Consider the following 21876-nt stretch of genomic DNA (forward strand, 5'->3'; position numbering starts at 1 on the left):
TAGCCCAGGGTGCTCCAAGCCCCATCCAACCCAGCCTGGAACACTTCCAGGGATGGGGCATCCGCAGCAAGGATTATAGGATATACATAAAAGATAAAATTAGGATATATTCCAATTTCTCAGTGAATTAAACCCACCCTATGTCTCAGCAACACATTACCCAACTCTCAGGCTGAGGGACCAGCGGCCAGGAAAGCTCCCCTGCTTTGGAAACACTTGGAACAACGGGACATTCCTGGCACTCAGAGACCTCTGAAGGCATTTGAGCTAAATATTCCCCCTTTTGGACAAAGAACTCCCGCTAAAATCCCACAGGAACACCATAGAAAAGAAACTGTGCCCCACCTGATGGGAAACCTCGTGTGCTTCTGTGAACGCTGTGACAGAACATCCAGCAGAGAAACCTGGAAAGCCAAAGTGATGCCTTTTCAAGAACAGCCCTGGGAGCACATCCTGAAGTCCTCTTTCACTTTTGGGTCAGAAAAGACTCTTGTCTCTTACACAGGCTGAAAACCACAGCCCACAGAGGAATGACTGGAGCAGAAGTGGAAAACACAGCGAGAAATTGGAAAATGATGCAGCTCTGGGAGCAAAGCGAGTGTCTGGGCACACCACAGCCTTCTTATAGGAAACAAGCTGCCAATTAAAATAAAAACAATCTGAAAATGCAATATAAAACTCTTGATTCATCCTGCTCCCTTCTCCCCTGACAGCAAAAATCCCAGTGACTTCACAGCACACGAAGAGCTTTGTTCAACCTTTTGGCCCAGCTAAGGATGACCATGTGTAGTGAGAGCTGATGGTGAAATATTTGGGTTTTATCCCGAGTAGAGTAGCAAAATCAACTCTTCAGGCAGGTTCTCACAAGTATTCATCAATGAGATCTCATCATTATAGAATGAGAGAATCCTGGAATCATTCAGGCTGGAAAAGAGCTCTAAGACCATGGAGACCAATCATCCCCAGCACTGCCAATCCCACCACTGACCCCTCTCCCCAGCTGCCACATCCACACAGCTTTTAAACCCCTCCAGGGATGGGGACTCCATCACTACCCTGGGCAGCCTGTCCCAAAGCTTGGCCACCCTTTCCATGAAGGAATTTTCCCTAATATCCAATCTAAACCTCCTCTGATGCCACTTGAGGCTGTTCCCTCTTGTCCTGTTGCTTGTTCCTTGCAGGAGACACTGAAATAAAGAATAGAAATGGAAAAGCTTGGAGGGAGACTATTTAAAGGAGCATGGAGTGACAGGACAAGGGGGAATGGCAAGAGGAGGGTTAGATGGGATACTGGGAAGGAATTCTTGGCTGGGACGGGGGGAGGCCCTGGTACAGGTTGCCCAGAGAAGCTGTGGCTGCCCCTGGATCCCTGGAAGTGTCCAAGGCCAGGATGGACAGGGCTTGGAGCAACCTGGGACAGTGGAAGGTGTCCCTGCCCATGGCAGGGGGTGGAACGACACGATCTCTAAGGTCCCTTCAACCCAACCTGCGATTCCACGATCCCGTGATTCCATGGAAAGCTTATCCACGTCCCGCACACCAGCCCTATTTTTCGGTCACTCCTGCGCTCCAAGGGCACAGTCCCGAGGGCAGGAGCTCCAGCGCTGCCCCGCAGCACCCCCGGCCGGGCTCAGCGCGGGATCCCCGCCCCCCCCCGCCGGGATTCCCGGTCCCGCCGCTCTCGGGATGAGTCGCGGCTGCCCCCGGGCCGGGGGGAGGGAGGAGCGCCGGGGGAACTCCCGCTCCGGAGCCCCTATAAGAGCCGGGCCCGGCCCGCTCCGACAGCAGCGGGATGGAGCGGAGCGGCAGCACCGAGAGCGGCTCCGGCATCACCGGGATCACCGGGATCAGCGGGATCATCGGGAATACCGGGAGCGGGCGGGCAGCGCCGCCTGGCGGCCCGCGGGGGGCACTGCTGCCCGCGCTCTGCCTGCTCCTGGCGCTGCTCCCGCTGCCCCCGGCCCGGGCACTGCCCACCCCATCCCGGGCACTGCCCACCCCCGCGGCGCTGAACCGCTCCAGGGAGCTGCTGGAGGCCGCCGACACCTCCCTCCAAAGGCTGAAGGTCTGACAGGGGCGCGGCGGGAGCGGGATGGGCAGGATGGGGACGGGACGTGGGTGGGGTGATGGGGTGGTACCCAGGGAGGTGGTGATGGGGCAGTGGTGGTGCCCAGGAGGGCAGCGATGGGTTGGTGACAGTATCCAGGAGGGCAGCGATGGGATAGTGATGGTATCCAGACGGGCAGTGATGGGTCAGTGAAGGTACCCAGGAGTGCAGTGATGGGGCAGTGGTGGTGCCCAGGACAGTGATGGGGCAGGGGTGGTGCCCAGGAGGGCAGTTTGGGGCAGTGTGGTACCCAGGACAGTGATGGGTTGGTGAAGGTGCCCAAGAGGGCAGTTTGAGGCAGTGGTGATACCCAGAAGGACAGTGATGGACTATACTGGTGCCCAGGCAGGTGAAGGTGCCCAGCTGGGCAGTGAGGGGCTGCTGAGGGTCTCCAGGAGGGTGGATATTCCCTGTAGCCTCCCTTTAGGACCCTCTGGTTTCACACTTGCCCTGCTCAGCCCTTCAGGGTGGGGGTTTGCTCAGCAGCCTTTCCTTTTTGCTACAAGTCCCTGCTATCTTTGCAGTCTCCACCTCAGGGAACCCCAAAAACCCCAAGCACTACATGGGGGCTGTTCCCCACCCTGTTACACATCTGTGAGGATGGTGTTGGCTATTTTTCACTTTCCAAGAGATCCTTTACCTTTGAAACTTAAACGACATAAAGTTCTCCATGGATTCAACTGAGAGAATAATTTAAAGCAGAAGAGGCAGAGCAATTCCCAACAACACATAAACCAAAGCTGTGCAAAGCTCTGAGCTTATTCCCAGTCTATTTTCTACCTTTCATATTTAACCAGAGTCCTCACACAGCCTCATCCCTAGGATTCAGCTAAGCTGGGATCCATCCCATATTTTTGCATTTACATATATATATATATATGTAAATTTATATTTTTATACATATATATACATAAATATACATACATATATATAGTGTATATATATATATATATATACACACTATACTATGAAACTGAGTCAATGACCCTTTTTTTATTCCTTTTTTCACACAGGAACTCGACACCCTGGGATTTGAATGTACCCTTGAAGAGGTTGATCCTGAAGATATCACTAAGAACCAAACAAACACAATAAAAGCTTGCACATCTGAAGGTCTAGAGGTAAAATATATAAATATATATATATAAAATTAAAGTTTCAGCCTATATTTTCATGGCACAGGCACATAACTCACACTCATTTCTGCTTTAATTTGCAGACTGGGAACTGTCCAGCACTGGAAGGATCAACTTTTGATAAGGTAAATTGCAAATTTCCCATAAGAATCCCTTTTTTTTTTTTTTTGCTCACTGTGGATTTAACAGCAGATTCCCACATTTCCTGATCGTTCTGCCTTTCCCAGAGGAAATGCCTGCAGGGCATCTATGAGGATCTGAGTGCCTACAGGGCAGAGCTCAACAACTTCCACGATCACCAAGTGCTGGCAAGTCTCGATGAGATGATGAAAGTGAGTATTTTCTGCCTCCTCCCTCTCCTCAGAGACCTCAAAAATCGAGTAAATACAGAATAAACCTCAAAAATAGAGCAAATACAGAATAAAAGGGACCCAGCACTATTTATCTCCCAAATACTGGGATATAACACACCCAGGGGACTGAATATGGATGGACTGAACTGTGATAAATATTAGTGAGTAGAGGGAATAGATGATAAAAGCTTGTTGGTTTAATAAAAGCTAATTAAAAAACCTTAATTAATTGCCTTTGTGTTGGCACAGGATCTCCCAGTATAGCCTGGGGAGATAAGTCCAGTCTAAAGGGTCTGTAGACAAACCTGGGCATGGGCTTGTTATTAAAACCAATCCTTATTCCTGGGCAGAAAGAGCCTCTGAAGGGACAATTTTGTCTTAAGGCAAGTCCAGTTGTCCATCCTCAGTCTATTAATTGTATCATTATTTCCAATTTTATCCTAAGTCTGCTAATAATATCATTAAATATCTCAAAACTCATCCTATTAGTTACAATATTTCAAATTTTGTCATATGTCTAGTAATCATATCATTAAACACCCCAAAATTTACCCTCTTAATTATAACATTAAATATTTCAAATTTTGTCTTGTCTAGTAATGGTACCATTAAATATTTCAAAATTTGTCCTATTCTAACATTAAGTAGTTCAAATTTTTCCTATTAATTACATTCAATATTTCAAATGTTATCCTATTAATACCATTGAATATTTTAAAAATTACCCTATTAATTATAACCTTAAATATTCCAAATTTTATCCTGTCTAGTAATGGTATCAAATATCTCAATATTTACCCTATTAATTATAACCTTAAATATTCCAAATTTTATCCTGTCTAGTAATGGTATTATCAAATATCTCAATATTTACCCTATTAATTATAACCTTGAATATTTAAAATTTTATCCTGTCTAGTAATGGTATCATTAAATATCTCAAAATTTGCCCTATTGATTATAACATTAAATATTTCAACTTTTATCTTACGTTTTGTAATCTCATTCGATATTTCAAAATTTGTCCCATTCTAACATGAAGTAGTTCAAATTTTTCCTATTAATTACATTCAATACTTGAAATTTGATCCTATGAATATTTCAAAAATTACCCTCTTAATCATACCATTAAATACCTCGACTTTTACCCTCAGCCTATTAATAACTAAATATTAATTATTATCAATTAAATAATTCCAATTCCATCCTCGGCCTACCAATGACACAATTAAATATATTAATTAAATAATTAAATAATTCCAATTCCATCCTCGGCCTACCAATGACACCATTAAATATATTAATTAAATAATTAAATAATTCCAATTCCATCCTCGGCCTACCAATGACACCATTAAATATATTAATTAAATAATTAAATAATTCCAATTCCATCCTCGGCCTACCAATGACACCATTAAATATATTAATTAAATAATTAAATAATTCCAATTCCATCCTCGGCCTACCAATGACACCATTAAATATATTAATTAAATAATTAAATAATTCCAATTCCATCCTCGGCCTACCAATGACACCATTAAATATATTAATTAAATAATTAAATAATTCCAATTCCATCCTCGCCTACCAATGACACAATTAAATATTCCCAGTGTTTCACTTATACAAACACACTCTTATTCCCAAACCTTACCCTTTATCCATGGTGGGTAAAAAAGCCCCGTGGAGGTTTTGGGATGGGTGGGATGGTTGTAACTCCTGTCCCTGTGCCAGGCCCTGAAGAGCAGCCGGAAGGTTGCGGAGCCGCGGGCGGGAGCGGGCCCGGAGTCGTTCCCGGAGAGGCTGCGGCTGTGCCGGGTGCTCCAGGCCCTCCGGATCCGCTCCCTCACCATCTCCAGGATGATGAACTTCCTGAGCTCCCCGGAGAGCTCCCTGTGAGCGCCCTCGGCAGATCCACCCAACCTGGGGATTCCTCGGAGAGAAAAAAAAACCAGCGGGATCGACGCCCTGCCACGAGCTCGGGAGGGGGTTTAAAAGGAATTTTTAATAGTCACAGTTTCCATAAAGCATTTTTTTTAGGGAGCTGTGCCAGTGCCTTTGGGACTGTCAGGTTAAACTTCTGCATTTCTAGGAAATAAGCTAGATTTTAGCACCAACTCTAATTTATCATGTTTTATTTATTCAGCTTATTTTTCCCCAGTTGAGACCTATTTATAATAATCCATTTCCTTGTGGGTCCCTTCCAACTCAGGATATCCTATTCCATGATTTATTTATGATATATTATATTCCTTATTTATTCTATTTATTGCCTAATAAAATTCAAATTGGCTTAAAAATCGTAGTGACTGTTGTTCCTGGAGATACAACAACAATATTTTTAAAATACTTGGAATACTGCTGGCACGTAAAGGTAACTGGGATATTTTAAAATCCTGTTTCCATCTTGGATTGGGTTGAATGGGGCTTGGAGCAACCTGGGCTAGTGGAAGGTGTGGAATGAGATGCTGCAGCAGCAGAAGCATCAAGGCTTGGAGAGATGGCAACAACCTCACAACGCTTCATCCAGCAGCCAAAATCAAAAAATAAATCCAAAATCATATGTAAATAGTGTCAATGGTTCCCCTTTAATCCTTATTTTTTTTTAAGTTTGCTTTTTTCTTTCATGAACACACTCAGAGGAAGGTGATCCCAAGCATCCCATGTCCTTAAAAATCAGACAATCCCGGATCAGGTCACCGCTCTCATTCTGCAAATCACGTTATTCCCAAATCTTTTCCAATTCTGTAGCACGTAGGGGGCCTTTCCAGGGATTCTGGTTCCTCCCATGGTAGTTTAAGCACCTAATTCGAGTTAAAACAAATCAAGTAAAAAGTAGAAAAAGTTTCTCATATAAAAAACAAATTATACAACGTAAAAAAAAAACAAACCTGTCTCATAAAAATACAGACTATACAGAGAAGAGTAGCAAAGAAATTCCCAGGGAAAATTCCAAGCTGCCTGGAGTACATAGTGGTGCTTCTGTGAAATCAGTCTTTGGGGTTTTTAGAGAAGAGAACCACAGCTTAACAAGGACTGAATGTACAGGAGTATATACAGGAATTATATATACACAGTGATTATGCAAAGGAATTTGTCTGCAAGTTTAGGATTATCCTTCCCTGATTTTGGACATCCGTGAGAAATCCAATGTACCTCCCGCTTCGGGCACTTCAGTAGGGGTTTTTGAGGGGATGACAGTTCCTGTGTAACTTTTCTCCCTCTTTTTCCCTGATGTAAATGAAAATCTTTTCCAGGTAGCGACCCTGGAGCGAACAATTCAACCTGGCTTCTTCCAGTGTTCCCATCTTTTAGGAGAGGCTCAAAGGAGGCGGCAGTGGTGGCATTCCCTGCGGGTGAAGCCCGGAGATATCGGGATCCACAGCTCCTGGAAGTCTTGGAAGTGGCTTATATCCAAAATTTCATTCACATTCCTTGAGAAGATCCAGCCCAACCTTTCCTCTGAGTGCTGATGCTTTGCATCCTCCTTCCTGAATCCCAGTGAGATCCCAGAGGAGCGGAATGGCTGGATGGGGCAGCTCCCACTGCAGGTCCTTCCAGCTCAGCACTGAGCTGAGAAACCTGAGGGAAGGAAAACACACAAACACAGGTGGGTTATTTGAGCCCTGGAAGTCACTGCAGTATTCCAGGTGAATTAAAACTGCATTACAAAATATTCCAGATGAATAATAAATGTATTAAAACCCCCCGAGGCAGCACAAGGCTGGGGCACAGACAGGTTTGGGAGGGACAGCTCTCCACCCTTTACAGCCAGCTTGTTTTTAGGGAGAATTAGGCATGGAATCAGGTTGGGAAAGACCTCTAAGACATCAAGGCCAACCAGTACTGCCAAGACCACCACCAACCCATGTCCCCAAGTGCCACATCCACAGGGCTTTTAAATCCCTCCAGGGATGGGGACTTGACGCTGTCCCAGGGCTTCACAACCCTTTCCATGAAGAAATTTTTCTTAATATCCAACCTAAGCCTCCCCTGGCACAACCTGAGGCCATTTTCTCCTGTCCTAGTTAAGGAATTAAAAAAGAACAAGGTTTTGCTGTTGTAAAAAACCCCAACATTTAGTTTTTGAGGACAATTCCCCTCGGCTGGTTCATGGAATCATGGAATGGATGGTCTGGGTTGGAAGGGACCTTAAAGGTCAGCAAATTCCAACCCCCTGCCAGGGGCAGGGACAGTTCTCAGAACTGCTAAGTCATCAGTTAGGGAAAGGTGTTAATTAAAATGCATAAAAACAGAAGAATACATAAGAACAAATAAAAATACATAAGAATAAAGACTCAAACATCTCCTCTTGGGACTTCCAGAGAAGACCAAGAATTGGTTTGGGTGTATAACACTGACCTGCTTGGCCAGGACAGCCAGGTCATGCTGAGAGTGCTCTCAACACAGTCAGTGCAGAAATATTCTTCATTTTATATCAGTTTTTAATTTCTTTTTTCATTTTTTATTTATTTTGATTTTTGAAGGGAACGATAAAAACGTCACGAAAAAGAAAATCACTCTGATAAAGGGAGACAATTTTGACCTACACAGTCAACCACGCACCAGGGATTTGGTGAATTCTCTGATGGGAATTCTTAAAACACAGCTGAGATGGGATTCAACAAACAGGGATGGGATTCAACAAACCCAGAGGGAGATACCTTGCAGCATTAGCTCCAGCTCATAGGATCCTTTGTCACCCAGACTCCTCTGCAGAGCTTCTGCAGTGCCATTGCTTTGTTGTCTGTCCCTCCACTTCCTCAGCACCAGGAATTTTTGCATGTTGACTTCGTCCTCCATGCCCTGGATCTCCTCGATGTCCTTCATCTCCATCTCGAGGCACTCGATGGCGATTTCCTTCCACTGCCGCCCCAACTGCTTTGCGACCACCATCAGCTGCTGGTCCGTCAGGATTTTTGTTCCAATTCCATCTGAAAAGACATGGACATTCTTCCTAATATCCAACCTAAACCTTCCCTGGCACAACTTTCCTCTCCTCCTGTCCCTTGTTCCCTGGGAGCAGAGCCCGACCCCCCCCGGCTCCCCCCTCCTGTCAGGGGATTGCAGAGCCAGAAGGTCCCCCCTGAGCCTCCTTTTCTCCAGGCTGAGCCCCCCCAGCTCCCTCAGCTGCTCCTGCTGCTCCAGCCCCTTCCCAGCTCCATTCCTTTCCCAGGACACGCTCCAGCCCTTCAATGTCCTTGTCATGATGGGCCCAGAACTGCCCCCAGGACTCGAGGTGGGGCGACCCCAGGGAAAAAAAAATCACTTCAGTGGTCCTGCTGCCTCAGTATTCCTGATCCCAGCCAGGTGCCATCGGCCTCCCTGCCCACCTGGCATGGGGATGGGCATGTTCATGTTCAGCCATTGTAGACCCCCACACCCGGGTCCTCTTCCCATGGGCAGCTTTCCAACTGCTCTTTCCCAAGCCTGGAGCATTCCAGGCGGTGATTTGTGGAAGTCTTTAAATAAGTGAGCTCAGTTTCACAGGATCACAGGATGTGCTGAGTTGGGAGGGACCCACAAGGATCACCCAGTCCAACCCTCAGCCCTGAACAGGCCAATCCCCAGAGTCCCACCCTGTGCCCCAGAGGATCAGCCAAACCCTCCTGGAGCTCTGGCAGCCTTGGGGCTGTGCCCACTGCCCTGGGGAGCCTGGGCAGTGCCAACCACCCTCTGGGGGAAGAACCTTTCCCTGAGATCCAACCTGACCCTGCCCTGGCACAGCTCCAGCCATTCCCTGGGTGCTGTCCCTGGTCCCCCCAGAGCAGAGCTCAGTCCCTGCCCCTCCTCTGCCCTTCCCAAAGAAGTTGGAACTGCAGTGAGGTCTCCCCTCAGTTTCACAGGACACAAAAAACCCCACACACATTATTTTAAAGGACACAGAGACTGTACCTGCAGTGCCACCAGTCTTTTGCTTTTTGCTACAAAGTCCCCCTTCTTCCAAAATGCTGAGGGCTGGTTTCCTTTTTTTGACACCTGAGAAGGAAGCAAGAGGTGAAGTCACTTGTGTCACATCTCCTGAGCTACAGGAGCAAGGGAAGGGCACAGAGAACAAGCCACCCCAACCCCAACATCCCAAACTGACTTACTGCCTGTGCTTCTCTTCTGCTCATTTTTGTTCTGATCATAATGGATCCAGTCCCCTGGAAAGAGTTGGCAGAGGAAACAAAAGGTGAGGGATGAATTCCCAGTTTTTATGCCCAACTTTCAACGATTCTCAGGCACAAACCAAAGCTGTTGGGTGGATTCCAACCCCTGAGAGGAGGTTTTATACAATGAGATTTTTTTCCCCTTTTATTCAACATGCTGCAGCACGTCAAAATAGGCAACAGAACTGTATGTTACAGTGCAATAATTTGCAAAGTTATATTATATATAACGGAATAATTTATTGTAACATGCAGTAATATGCAGGGGGGTTGGAAGTAGATGGTCTTTAAGGTCCCTTCCAAATCATTCCATGATTCCCTGAAGCCCAAAGACTCACGTTCCCGGAGTTTTGCTTTCCAGACAGTTGCATCAGAGTCCAGCTCAACCAGAGACAAGGTGAACTCATCAGGTTTCTCCACATACACTTCAATGTAACTCTTCAGTTTCAAGAGTGATCCATCAACAAATTCAATTTCCTGCACAACATAAATGTTTTAAAAATCAATATTTACCCAAAACATAAACTAAAGAGGAGATAATTGGGACAGAGCCCAACTCCAATCCTCTCAAAGTTCTGCTGTTGTAGCATCAGGATTTCATCCAAAATTTTAGGGTTCTAAGAGGTAAATAGAATGTGAAATGGCCTTAATGCCAGAGCAGGAATGTACAGGAAAAGACTTTTTGGGCCATATTTCTATGAAGTTGCAATGCAGGAAGTGAGGGTCGTTTAAGGGACTTACCTCAGGAGTTATTTCAGCTTCTGGCTCACAAACCAATCTGTACCTCTTTCCATTCTGCAGTAATTTTTGGCACACAGGGGGCTTGTCAATCTTAACAAATTTCTTATTTGAATGTTTGACAGCTTTTGAGATGTCCTAAAATTTAAAAATATGGTTTCGAGGTTACTCATTTCAGCAAAGAAATTAACATTTCAAACCTGTGTTCATGGGGGTGAAATGAGATAAAAGAGTTGGCAATCTCAAATAAAAGGAAGGTTATTTGTCCCTGTCCTCACTGTATCAGGGTAAAATAAACTCATGTTCCTGACACACCCCCTGCCCAGCTAGATCTGAACCATCAGTACAACACCAACTTGCTAATTATTTTTCCATTGCAAGAATTCTGTAAAGCTGTAATTTTATCCTGGTTTAGTTCCACGTCCCCTCTTTTCTCTCTGCTCTGTACTTCTCATTTCTGATGTGATCTTTGGCAGCAGGAAAAACTGGAGGCACGTGGATGAATTCATTGTCAGTTGCCTTCCCAAATTCCCAGGTACTTTTCAGTGGGAATGTATAAACTTGTAGAGGTCTTGGATGGCCTCTGGCAAAGCAAATAGATTTGTCTTAATGGTTGAATTGTCTCCATGGCAGATCACACATTTGTTGCTGCCCTGCCATGTCATCTGTAGGTACTTTAAGGTGATTTATATAAAACAAATGTGAAAAGCACAGCAGTGGAGAAGGTTATGAGGAGCTCCCTGAAAATCCTCTGGGTTAGCAGACATTTCTGTCAGTACCAGACACTGCAGAGGTTCATCAGTGGAATTTGGGAGAAGAGCTGAAGCAGGCAAGTTGGCCAATATAATCACTTAAATATCATGCACCTTGGCCAGTATAATTACTTAAATACCATGCCCTAACTTGGCACATCTCAGCATGGAAGTCCCATTATGGAGAGATGGATACCTTTGCACGTAAACACTGAGGTGAGAGAAGGGCATCCCTTGGAATCCCCACCCCTGGAAGTGTCCCAGGCCGGGTTGGACAGGGCAGCCAGCTCTAGTGGAAGGTGTCCCTGCCTCTGAGGGACCAGAACCAAAGCATTCCATGATCCCACCCCCAGCCCCGCGGTGTGTCCGTATCGTCCCACCCGACGCGGGCCGCACCTTTATGAAGGAGTCGTTGTTTGTGGCCACGTAGACCCGGAAGGACAGGGAGGGATGTTCATCCACGGCTTTGTAGAGGATGACAGCCCCGTGGTACTGCACAGGCTCCTGGCTCTGGATGAGGGGCCCCACGGGCGACAGGGAGCTCACCACCCACCTCACGTGCGAGGCCGAGTAGGCGGCCGAGGGCTCGATGGCCGCGCCCTCGCCCTTGACGTGCAGCACCTTGAAGGCCATTCCGGCGCCATGATCTGGGGGACAACGGGGCTGCTCAGCACCTCCCGCTGCGGGAACAGCCCCATCCCGCCTCCCATTGCCCCCGGGCACTCACCCCCGAGGCACAGGGAGTGCGGGAACTGGATGGAGGTGAGGGCGGGGGCCGAGTCGCAGCGCACGTCGAAGAGGGGCCCGCCCACGATCCACGGCTTTGCCACCAGGCTGGCGTACTTGCTCCAGGACAACAGGGAGTAGGTGATCTTCACACGGCCCGTCACCTCGAAGATCAAGCCCGTGAGGCTGCACTGGTAGGTCCCCTCTGCGTCCAGCTGCAGCCTGGGGTGGGCAGAGACACGTGTTAGCTTGGCTTCCGCCACCAAAAAACCCCGTGGAAACGTGGGTTGTGAGGGATAACGGAGAAACTCCCTCCCCAGCGCTTTATCTGAACAGCACAGGAGCCACAACAATGTTTTTGTCTCCTGTCTCTGTGTTTTAGCTGCCATGAGACAGTTAAACACCGGCAGGGCCCGGCCAGTGTAGGCAAAGTAGCTGTAAATGAGCATTTTGCATAATATTTGCTGCCCGAGGCAGCTGCTGCCACACAAAAGGCTCAGACTCGATGTCAGAGCCAACGTTGCACGTGGACAACTTCAACATCCAACGTGGAGAACACCAAAGGATACGTGGACACCGACATCCCACACTGAGGACAATTCCAAGGCAGAGAGAGGGAGAATGAGGCTGGGATCCATGGAAAAATGCAAGGTCACTGCTAATGGGGAGGATGAAGCAGGGCAAGATCCCTCATGTGTGTTCAGACTAAAATGAGCACATAAAAATGTGCCTGATGTTAATTACTGCAGCAAGATGAGGCAGGAAACCCTCCCAAGAGTTTTCTTGGACCAGGATCTGGAGACAACACAAGTAACTGCTCTAAACTGCTTATTTTTAAAGATTTGGGGATATCTTTCACTGTATCTCCAAATGCATTTGTGCAGCAAATTACCATTTTCCCACTTAAACCAAAGACTGAAGCATCTTGGTGAGAACAATGTAAATTTATACCCAATATATTAAAAAGAAATCCATACACAAATTGTCCTCCAGCAAGTCTCCTTGGGGTCACTTCCTCCTTCTGGTCCTATAAATAAATATAAAAAAAATACATCTTTAAAAAAGGCGGTGAGAGAGAGGAATTACAAGTTGCAAATTATCTCATGCAAAATATATGAGTTGTTTTTTTTTTTTTCTTCTAAACCTACATTTTCATTTCTGCAATGCTCACAGGGTGGCAGGCAGTTCTCTCCTAGCGGGAAAAGAGGAAGATGAGCTCATTAAAAGCAAAGTAATTAAACAGTCAGGCAAAAAAAACCCCAAAACCCTCAGGAGATCTGTTCCTACCTGATTCATTGCAGCTCGGTGGAGATTCCTTCTCCTCCTGTTCTTCATCTAGAAAAAAAAAAGTTTGCAGCAAATACCTCAGTCTCCAGCAGGTTTTTTTCCTCAATTTAATTTGCTTAAATTCGTAACATTTTAAGGAGAACATTCCTCATTCCCCCAGGACAACCCCCCCCCAGTTTAATTTGCTTAAATTCATAAAGCCTTAAGGAAAACATTCCCGAGACTGAGTCCTTGCAGGCTTTGCACAGCTTGGGAATGAACCTGATCATTAGGACACAACTTTTGCCAAAAGCTCAGAAGTTGCCCAAACTACTGGAAATTTTCACAGCAGTTAAAAAAAAAAATATTCATCCCCAGGATGAGCCTCGTTGTGCCAAGGACAAAGTTCAACCAGCCGGCACGGAAATCACACCAGCCTTCCCAGGGAGCAGGGAAAACACAGAGCCAAATATGCTGCCTGCAGTGTGTTTGTGCCTAAAGTGATTTGGAAGTGCCTGGATCCTCCTTGGTAATTCCCAAATGACTGAATGGAAGAGGAGCTGACACCTCAGGCTCGGAGCCTGGAGGGGGGATTTTGGAGAAGGCGGGTGGAGTGTGAGGATGGGCTGCTTCCCATCCCAACATCCCAAGGAGAGGGACCCTGGAGGGAGGCTGTCCCAAAGGCATCCCAGGAGCAACACCCTCTGGAGAGGCAGAGAAGGTCTTGCTGCAGGAACAGCCTGGCAAACATCAACCAACGCTGCCAGGCGCTGGCTGCTTCCCAAGGCGTTGCTATTCCAGTCCCTGGAGCTGCAGCAGAGATTGGAATCACAACAGGAACACCCACTGCACATGGAAGCTCATGGCCCCTGTGCCCCCCCTTCCTGGGGAAGCTCTCCAGCAATCCCAAGGCGTGGAGGTGATGGCAGGGCCAGCTCTAAATCCCTCCTGCCATCCCACATCAGCCCTCCTGCATCACTTATCCCAGCTGGCTTCCCCATGCTGTGCAAGACAAATACAAAGGACACAATAAAACCACGTTCCCTGACCTTCCTCCACCCCACTCCTCCACATCTGACGAGGGAAAACATTGTAATTATTTAACTCAAGGCTGATAGTCTTGCACAAAACCAGAATAAACTGCCGGAGGCACAACCTATGGAAGTGCAAACCCCACCAAATTTTCATCAACAGCTTCCTTTAATTCTTTTCCTGTCCATCCTGTTTTGCCAGCTTTGCTGCCAAGTTTTAAGGCAATTTATGGCCTCATGGTGTTTAGACAACTGTTGTGCTGCAAAAACAACCGTGGGGTTGTGTCTGGGAGGTGAGGGAAACACGAGCTGCTGCTCTTCGATCATTGATTGGAAATCACTGGCTCCCAAAAATATCACTGGAAAAGCCATCACTGGGTTAACATTCTACACTAACTGGGAGACTATTCCCAGGAAAAGCAGCTGGTTTAAAGTGAACATCTCCAGAGGGAGATAAAAGGTAAATCACAATGTTATGCTCACCTGACTCCTCCTCCGAGCTGCTGCTGGAGCTGCTTTCGGAACTGGCCTCTCCTTAACAAATTAACACCCCATTAGGCACGGGTGGAATGAATCCAAGGATACATCCAGAGGTTTGGATACATCAGGTGAGTCAGCAGGTTACATAATATAACAGAGCAGAAAAAATACTGAGGCAGAGAAGAGCATCAGAGCATCAGATCCCAGCAGTGTGGAAAACTTCGGGGTCACCCAGGCCCTTCTAAAGGGTACCTGTGGTGTTCAACATATTCAATGTTAATGCTTTATACAACCTGGGATTGTTTTGGAGCTTCACCCATGGCACATCCCAGTTAAATTAGGGTTTTCCACGGCACATACATAAGTGGGAGAAGCCTTGGTGGGAGCTGTGTGTCCCACCGGGGACGTGACTCGTGCGGATGCACCAAATGTGGCTTTAATAAATTATTCTTACAAATGCAAGTTGAAGAGAAACCAGCATTGGAAAGTAAGGGACGTGTTTTGGGACGTGCTTTGTGGGGAAATTTGGGATGCAGGGCCGGCCACACCACCCCAAGGGTGAGGAAAGCCCCACATGTGTTCACCTGCCAGGTGTTCCTCGGTGGAGCCCTCTCCCTCTGTGCCACTGGATGTCACCTCTGCAAGGGAAAAGCAGTCAGGGAATACAAGTCTGACAAAGATTTAACCCCTCCTCTTGACAATTTTGTTACTCAGCAGCTCGGAGAAAGGGAATAAACAGCAAAGGATTTTAAAAATCAGGATGAACAATCAAAACTGATCCACAAACTAAGGTTTTACAGGGAGGTTTTCAAAGCCGGTGGTTATAAAATTGCCCTTTCCATTCCAAAGGAAAATTCCTGTACCTTTTTCATCTGAAGAGAGGGCCTCGGCTCTGCTGGAAGACAAAAGGAGACACACATGAGTAGAGCTGCCAATCCTTTCCCACGCTTCCACAGGAGCAGCATTCACCCACCTCCCGCCCCCTGGCATCGCTCCCAGGCTCTGGCCAGGGAATTGCAGGCTGGGAGGTAACTCAGGACGGGGGGCTGGTGATTAAATATTCATTTTCTCCAACATCCTCCCCCGCCCTGGCTCTGTCCTGGCCCTTTCGGGGCTGCCTGGCTCTGCCGTGTGTGATTCCCACCGGCCCCTTTTTCCAAAGCCCCTTTTTCCAAAGCCCAGCCCTCCGTGCCAGGCGCCCTTTGGATTTGGCAGCGATCCAACCAATCCCCAGCGAGGCACAAAGCTCAGATAAACACGGTGGCTGGGATGTGGCAGAGGATCCAACAGCCCCACTTGTGGCCTGGGGCAAATTCAGACCAACCTTCAGCCTCCACTCACCCTTAACAAGGGAAAATCTGCTGAGTTTATCATTTATGGACAAAGATCCGGTTTGGAAACCTTTCCCTGGAGCTCCACAACATCCGTCATGCAGCTCCACCAAAGCTGTGCTGAGGGAGGGAACGGCCCTGGGTGCAGACACCATAAAGCAGCAGGTGACATCCAGCTCTCCTGCACTTTGGAGGCACCAGCAATATTCCAATGGGAGGGTGGAACAGCAGCCCTACACGTGCAGGCAGGGAAAAAGCAACTATCCCTTTGCTTTTTGGTGTGCCACGGTGCCACCCTGGTGATGCCAAGGGATGGTGGTGATGGTGAAGCCAAGACGTGGGAGTTCCTGTTCGGCAGCTCAGCACAGGAGGCTGATTTTGGCCATCCCAGGAGGCTGATTTTGGCCCTCCCAGGAGGCTGATTTTGGCCCTCCCAGGCTGTCACTGCATCCACCACCTGCCTGCTCCAGGTCCCAGCTCCCAGGGTGCACATGGAACGAGTGGGCACCACCACAGGGATCAGAGCCCTGGCTGCTGCCACGCTGGGGCACTCAAACACAAAACTGAGAAACAAATGAATAGGTGGTAATTATAGAGGCAGGAAAACCAACCCCTAATGATTGGATTGCTGAGAAAATAAGGGAAGAGATGCAAGCTGGGAGGTCCTGGGTGCAGCACAGCAGAGGGGGTGCTCCATGCTGGAGCTGGAAGTCGGTGGATCAAGGGCAGGAAGAACTGGGAAAGGGTTTTCCCCCCCCTGCAGGAAATTACACAACAGTGTTTGTGCTTCCAAACTGTATCTTAAAAAAAATAAAAAATAAAATTATACATATCAGCAATATTTGGACGAGGCCTGGATATTCCCCAGGCACGGCACACGAGCCAAGAGCTGTTTGTGCAACCCTTCAACCCTTCCACCAAGTGCTGGCTTGCTAAATTAGGTTTGCTTAAATCACGTTTGGCTTCTAACCCCTCGCAGCTGCATTTCCCGCCTCCCGAGCCGCAAAACGCGCTCCGGAGGGCAGGGAGAAAACAAGAGAGAAAGGGAAAGAAAAAAAACCCACAACCAAGCAAACCAAACGCACGTTGTCCAGGCAATAACTGTCCACGACAATAACTGTTAATATGTTAAGATTAACTGCGGCAGAGACAAACACGCTGCCGCCCCTGCCCTTCCCTGCCGGAGGATCCCGGTGGGAGAGGGGGTTCCCAACGCCCGCTGGAGCGTGAGGAGATCAACACGAAGACAAACACGATCGCTGCTCGCGGCGCAGCTGCCTCGGGTTGCGGCAATAACGGGAGCGGGACCCCGGCGGGCTCATCTTCTCCAGCCTCATCCCTGCTCCCGGCTCCTTCCCGGCCCTTTCGGGGCCGCCTGGCTCTGCCGCACGTGAGTCCCACCGGCACAAGCCCCCGGCCCGTTCTGCCCAACTCCAGGGCTCGAGGAGGGGCAGAGGGACCCCGGGGCCGGGGGGTGCTCGGGGGGCAGAGGGACCGCGGGGTCAGGAGGGGCTCGGGGCGGAGCGGGGCCGGGGCAGAGGCTGCCGGGGGGGCGGCGGGGGCTCGGGGCGGGGCGGCAGCGCCGCTGGCTCGCTCGGCGCTTTTGTCTGCCCGAGGAAGAGGATGCGGAGCGCGGCCCGCGGCGACGCGGAAAGGCGGGGACCACCCCCCTCCCCGCTGCAGGTGCACGGCCGGGCACCAAACCCGCCCGTGGATGTGGGTTTTTGGGAGGGGAAGGACCTCCCGTGCTCGGTGCGGGATGGGGGGGACGCGCGGGGATGGGGAGGGGGGAGGAGGGCGGGGCTTGGGAGGGAGGAAGCAGAAGGATGCCGAGGGATGCAGGTGGTTTGGGGGATGGGAACGGGGCTGCGAGCATGCTGGGGGATGGGAGGGATGCTGGGGGCACGGGGAGGGGCGGGGAGGACATCGGGAGGGCTGGGGGTGCAGGGGCGCATCGGGAAGGGCTGGGAGGACATCGAGAAGGGCAGGGGGTGCAGGGGGGCACCGGGAAGGCGCAGGAGGGCACGGAGAGGATGCAGGGGGGCATCGGGAGGATGCAGGGGGGACAAGAGCGGTCGGAGTGGCCGGGAGATGGCGGAGGGTCCCGGGGATGGCGGGGAGGGCCGCGGGAGGATGCGCGGGGCCGGGTGACGCCGGGCGGGGGGTCAGCCGGGTCCCCAGGGCCCCCCAGCCCCGCTCACCTGTCGGGCTCCTGCCCGCGCTCGGACATCGCGGCGCTGATCCCGCCGCTGATCCCGCCGCGGGACCGCCTGGGAAGCGCCGCCTCCTCGGGAGGAGGGCCGGGAGCGCAGAGGACACGCCCCGGACACGCCCCCGGAGCGCCTTCCCGGCCCCCCCGAACCCGTTTTTGGGGGGTACTGGGTGCACTGGTGCGCTCAGGAGCTCCGGAGATACTACGGAGATACACGGGCTTGTATGTACATGGCACTTACACACGCCCCTCCCTCAGGAGGGGTGCAGATATGGATGGTGTGACTTCATAAATATATATATTTTTATATATATTCACGTCATATATTATATTAGATATATATACACGTCATATTCTTCACATATTATATATTAGGAGTATTGTATATACCTACTAGATCATCATGGAATAATAGAATTGGGTTGGGTAAGGATCTTAAAGCCCATCCAGTCCTGCCATGGGCAGGGACACCTTCCACTAGCCCAGGTTGCTCCAAGCCCCGTCCAACCTGGCCTTGGACACTTCCAGGGATGGGGCAGCCACAGCTTCTCTTGGCAACTGTGCCAGGGCCTCCCCACCCTCCCAGCCAAGAATTTCTTCCCAATATCCCATCTAACCCTGCCCTCTGGCAGCAGGTTGTGCCCCAACTCAGGCACATGGGCTGGCACTGCCACCAGTTTCCTGGCTGATGCCATGCAGGGACCCAAGCACTGAACACCGGTGAGGAAAGAGCTGCCTGTGCCACTCCCATTGCCCTTTGCTGACCCTGAGGGCAGGCAGGGCACTGCCACCCTGATGTCACCCCATCCTCTGCCCGCAGGAAACACTTTGGGTAGCTCCACACACCGCCAGGGAGTTCAGGGAGGGAAAATGTCACGTGCTGCCCTCGCAGTTGGCACGTCAGGATCTGCCCTGAGACACTGGCAGAGCTGCTTAGGGAAAAAAAAAAAAAAAGAGAAGTGAAAATAAGATAAAGATAAAAACCAGCCCAAACCTGCAGCAGCACATTGGCATTCTTTTTTTTTTTTTTTTTTCCAAACAAAAAGAATGAAAGCTTCTCAGGTATTTTGGTAGTAAAGTGCTCCTGGAGCATCTCGGGTGCCCAGAGAAGTGCAGTAAACCCCGGAGAGCCAGCAGTGGATGAGAGGATGGCACCCAAGTCACCTCTGCAGAGCAGTCCAGTAGTCCTGGAGAACCTGCAAAGCCTGGGTGATGGGGAATTCCAGGCCTCCAGGAGAGCTCCAGGCAAGGAAACCCCCACATACCCCCTTGCAGACACTCAGGCCCCACCGCTGGCACAGTTCTCTCAGGCTGGAGACATCCAAAGTCACCTCTGTTTGTGCCCAGACAAGCCCTTTGGAAAGAGGGGGTATCAGATGCTTGTTTTAAGGTTATTCCTCTTATTCCAAAGGCTCATCCAGCCCCAGTCCACATCACAGCATCACCCTCCTCTCCCTGTGCCAACCCCAAAGCAGCTCTGGTGTGTCTGGGGTACCCCTTTCTGTGTCTGCCCAGGGCACCCAGCAGAAACGATAAGCTCTACAAACAAATGTAAGTACTTGAGTCAACACAGGCTCAAAATGCTGCTCCAGGTGCTTTTGAAGTGCTCAGCTCCCACTCCTGGGTATAAATATGCTGGATTGGGAGCCTCCTGATGCTGCCATTTCACCCCAAGGCATCCAACCACAGCCCTCTGCCAGTTACCAGACAGCCAAACAATTCTGGAAAATCCATATCCCCAGGCAAACATAGGCAGAGAGCTCATGGGAACAAGCCTTCATGTTTGGGCTGCAAAGGATGGGTGTAAAACTGACCAAAACCCGACCACAGAAACCAACATTTCATGGGAGACGCTGAGAAAGTGAATTAAAGGGTCGGTTTGGGCAGAGACGAAAATGCCAGTGAAGGAAATCCCCTTGTTAGCATCACCAAGGCACCAGAGAAAGGAGAAGGAAGAAGTTCATGAAAGAAGGACATGAGTTGGAAAGTGCAAATAATTGTTCACAATGAAGAGTAAACAAGGGAAAAAAAGGCAGGACAGAAGGGAAATGAGGAAGGGAAGGCGGGTGTGTCTTGTCTCTCCCAGCCCCATCCCTTGGAGCTTGCTGAGGGTGGCTGTGCTGAGCCATCGTTTTCCTGCTTTTCCAGACATCCTCACGCTGAAATGAAATGCAATAAACATCCTGCTACTGTGACAACACACAGAACGTTCATTAATTACGCACAATCATCCCTTAATTACCCCCGGCAGGCCCAGCCCAGGCACGTGGTTTGTGGGGTCGCAGCAGCTCCGTCCAAAAGGCTCCAATGAAATGTTTCCCTCTGAGGGTCTGATTCACCACCGGGAGAAGATTCACATCAACAACCCTTTCCCAGTTTAAACTGGAGTCACGAGGAGGTGAAGAGAGGCTGGAGCTCAGTTTCCCGAAGCACAGATCGTCTTTCTTTCGAGGACAGGGACAGAAGGGGGAGCGATTTAAGGAATAGCTCGAAGGGATCTTTCCAAGCCCTCGCAGGGCAGCGCCGGGCTTTTCCCTGCTCCTCTCCCAGGAGAGGCACGGGAGTTCCTGTGTCCTGGGAAAAGCGGGCCAAGCCTCCCCGGAGGGGTCGGGACACTCAGGCTGAGATGCCCTCAGGTTCTTCCCAGGGTGCCACACACTTGTCACCTAAAAATCAGGCTCTGGAGGCACCCGGAGTGTTTTCACCCTGTTGCAGGTGCATTCCTGAATCCCACATCCATCCCAGCCGCGGGGCAGGGAATGAGCAGTGCCATGAGAGACCGCCCAGTGTTACAACGGGGATAAATCCCAGAGCCCCAGTGCCTGGACAGCCTGTGGAGGGCAACAGGAGTGTCCGAGGAGAGGAGGGAAAGAGCCAGCTCTTCTCTCTCCCTCAGCAGGTTTGAGCAGGGTTTTCAGGAGCAGGTTTTTCAGCACAAAGGTTTATAATGACACCTCTTCTTTGTCTTCTTCTTTGTTCTTTTTCTTCTTCATCTTCTTCTTCTTTGTCTTCTCCTCTTCCTTTTTTTCCTCCTCCTCCTCCTTCTCCTGCTCCTCCTCTTCCTCCTTCTCCTATTTCTTTTCTTCCTCTCCTCCTTCATTTTTTTCTTTTTCTAATCTTTTTTTGTTGTTACTATTATTAGTAGTAGTAGTAGTAGCATTACTATTATTGTTAGTATTATTATTACTATTACCACTTAGAGCAGGCAATACAGTTGCTTTTTGGATATTATTTGAGCAACTAATATATTTAGCAGAACACTGACCAGGAAACAAGAAAGCCATAAAGAAAACTGATGTAAATGCCCTAAATTTCCCACTTTGGGGTCCCAGCTCTTTCTCTGCCCAAAGCCAGCCATGACAACACAAAGCCACGAGGCTGCAGGGTTGGCAGTGCTCAAATGGATTGTTTACCTCCTCCAAGGATTCGTACTTTGTAAGAAAAAGCCTCATCAGTGGCTGGTTGCACTTGCTGGATTCCATCCCAGCACAAGAGCCTGTGTGTTCCAGCCATGGATGGGATCATTAAATGGATGCAAAGCAAGAAAATCTCTTTGAATGTATTGAAAGAACAGCCATTCACAGAT

At 49.2% G+C, this 21876-nt stretch overlaps 2 protein-coding genes across 5 annotated transcripts; one reads left to right on the forward strand and one right to left on the reverse strand.

Annotated features, from left to right (window-relative positions):
- Positions 1-1792: 1792 nt before the first annotated feature.
- On the forward strand, positions 1793-5501 carry IL12A (interleukin 12A). The gene is made up of 5 exons (XM_051781295.1): positions 1793-2065; positions 3088-3228; positions 3327-3368; positions 3471-3635; positions 5337-5501. Exons 1-5 carry the CDS (start codon positions 1793-1795, stop codon positions 5499-5501), a joined length of 786 nt encoding a protein of 261 aa, XP_051637255.1.
- An 83-nt stretch (positions 5502-5584) lies between these two features.
- On the reverse strand, positions 5585-18646 carry CARD8 (caspase recruitment domain family member 8). 4 transcript variants are annotated; one of them, XM_051781862.1, is made up of 15 exons: positions 18280-18646; positions 15611-15639; positions 15332-15385; positions 14751-14801; positions 13258-13305; positions 13119-13162; positions 12948-12997; positions 11972-12192; positions 11641-11891; positions 10496-10630; positions 10093-10231; positions 9695-9748; positions 9498-9581; positions 8267-8536; positions 5585-7184 (listed from the first exon to the last, which is right to left on the reverse strand). In XM_051781862.1, exons 1-15 carry the CDS (start codon positions 18306-18308, stop codon positions 7165-7167), a joined length of 1479 nt encoding a protein of 492 aa, XP_051637822.1. In that variant the 5' UTR covers positions 18309-18646; the 3' UTR covers positions 5585-7164. The 4 variants fall into 4 exon arrangements, with proteins under 4 accessions (XP_051637822.1, XP_051637821.1, XP_051637823.1 ...); XM_051781861.1 differs by having other exon boundaries at positions 15611-15642; XM_051781863.1 differs by lacking the exon at positions 18280-18646 and adding an exon at positions 15721-16487.
- Positions 18647-21876: the final 3230 nt, after the last annotated feature.

The sequence above is a fragment of the Manacus candei genome, unplaced genomic scaffold, assembly GCF_025592945.1.
Source record: "Manacus candei isolate 608988 ecotype Guabito, Panama unplaced genomic scaffold, ASM2559294v1 h1tg000015l, whole genome shotgun sequence".
In the NCBI taxonomy this organism is placed as follows: Eukaryota; Metazoa; Chordata; class Aves; order Passeriformes; family Pipridae; genus Manacus; species Manacus candei.

Bases quoted from the DNA above. Each gene is read 5' to 3' on its own strand.
- IL12A (XM_051781295.1), top strand. From the start codon at position 1,793: ATGGAGCGGAGCGGCAGCACCGAGAGCGGCTCCGGCATCACCGGGATC. The intron at 2,066-3,087 runs GTCTGACAGGGG...TGAAACTGAGTC, and splicing joins CCTCCCTCCAAAGGCTGAAG to AATGACCCTTTTTTTATTCC. The intron at 3,229-3,326 runs GTAAAATATATA...TTTAATTTGCAG, and splicing joins GCACATCTGAAGGTCTAGAG to ACTGGGAACTGTCCAGCACT.
- CARD8 (XM_051781860.1), bottom strand. From the start codon at position 15,737: ATGCCAGGGGGCGGGAGGTGGGTGAATGCTGCTCCTGTGGAAGCGTGG. The intron at 14,802-15,331 runs GTGAACACATGT...TAATTTGTTAAG, and splicing joins CACCGAGGAACACCTGGCAG to GAGAGGCCAGTTCCGAAAGC. The intron at 12,193-12,947 runs GTATGGATTTCT...TGCCCACCCCAG, and splicing joins CTTGCTGGAGGACAATTTGT to GCTGCAGCTGGACGCAGAGG.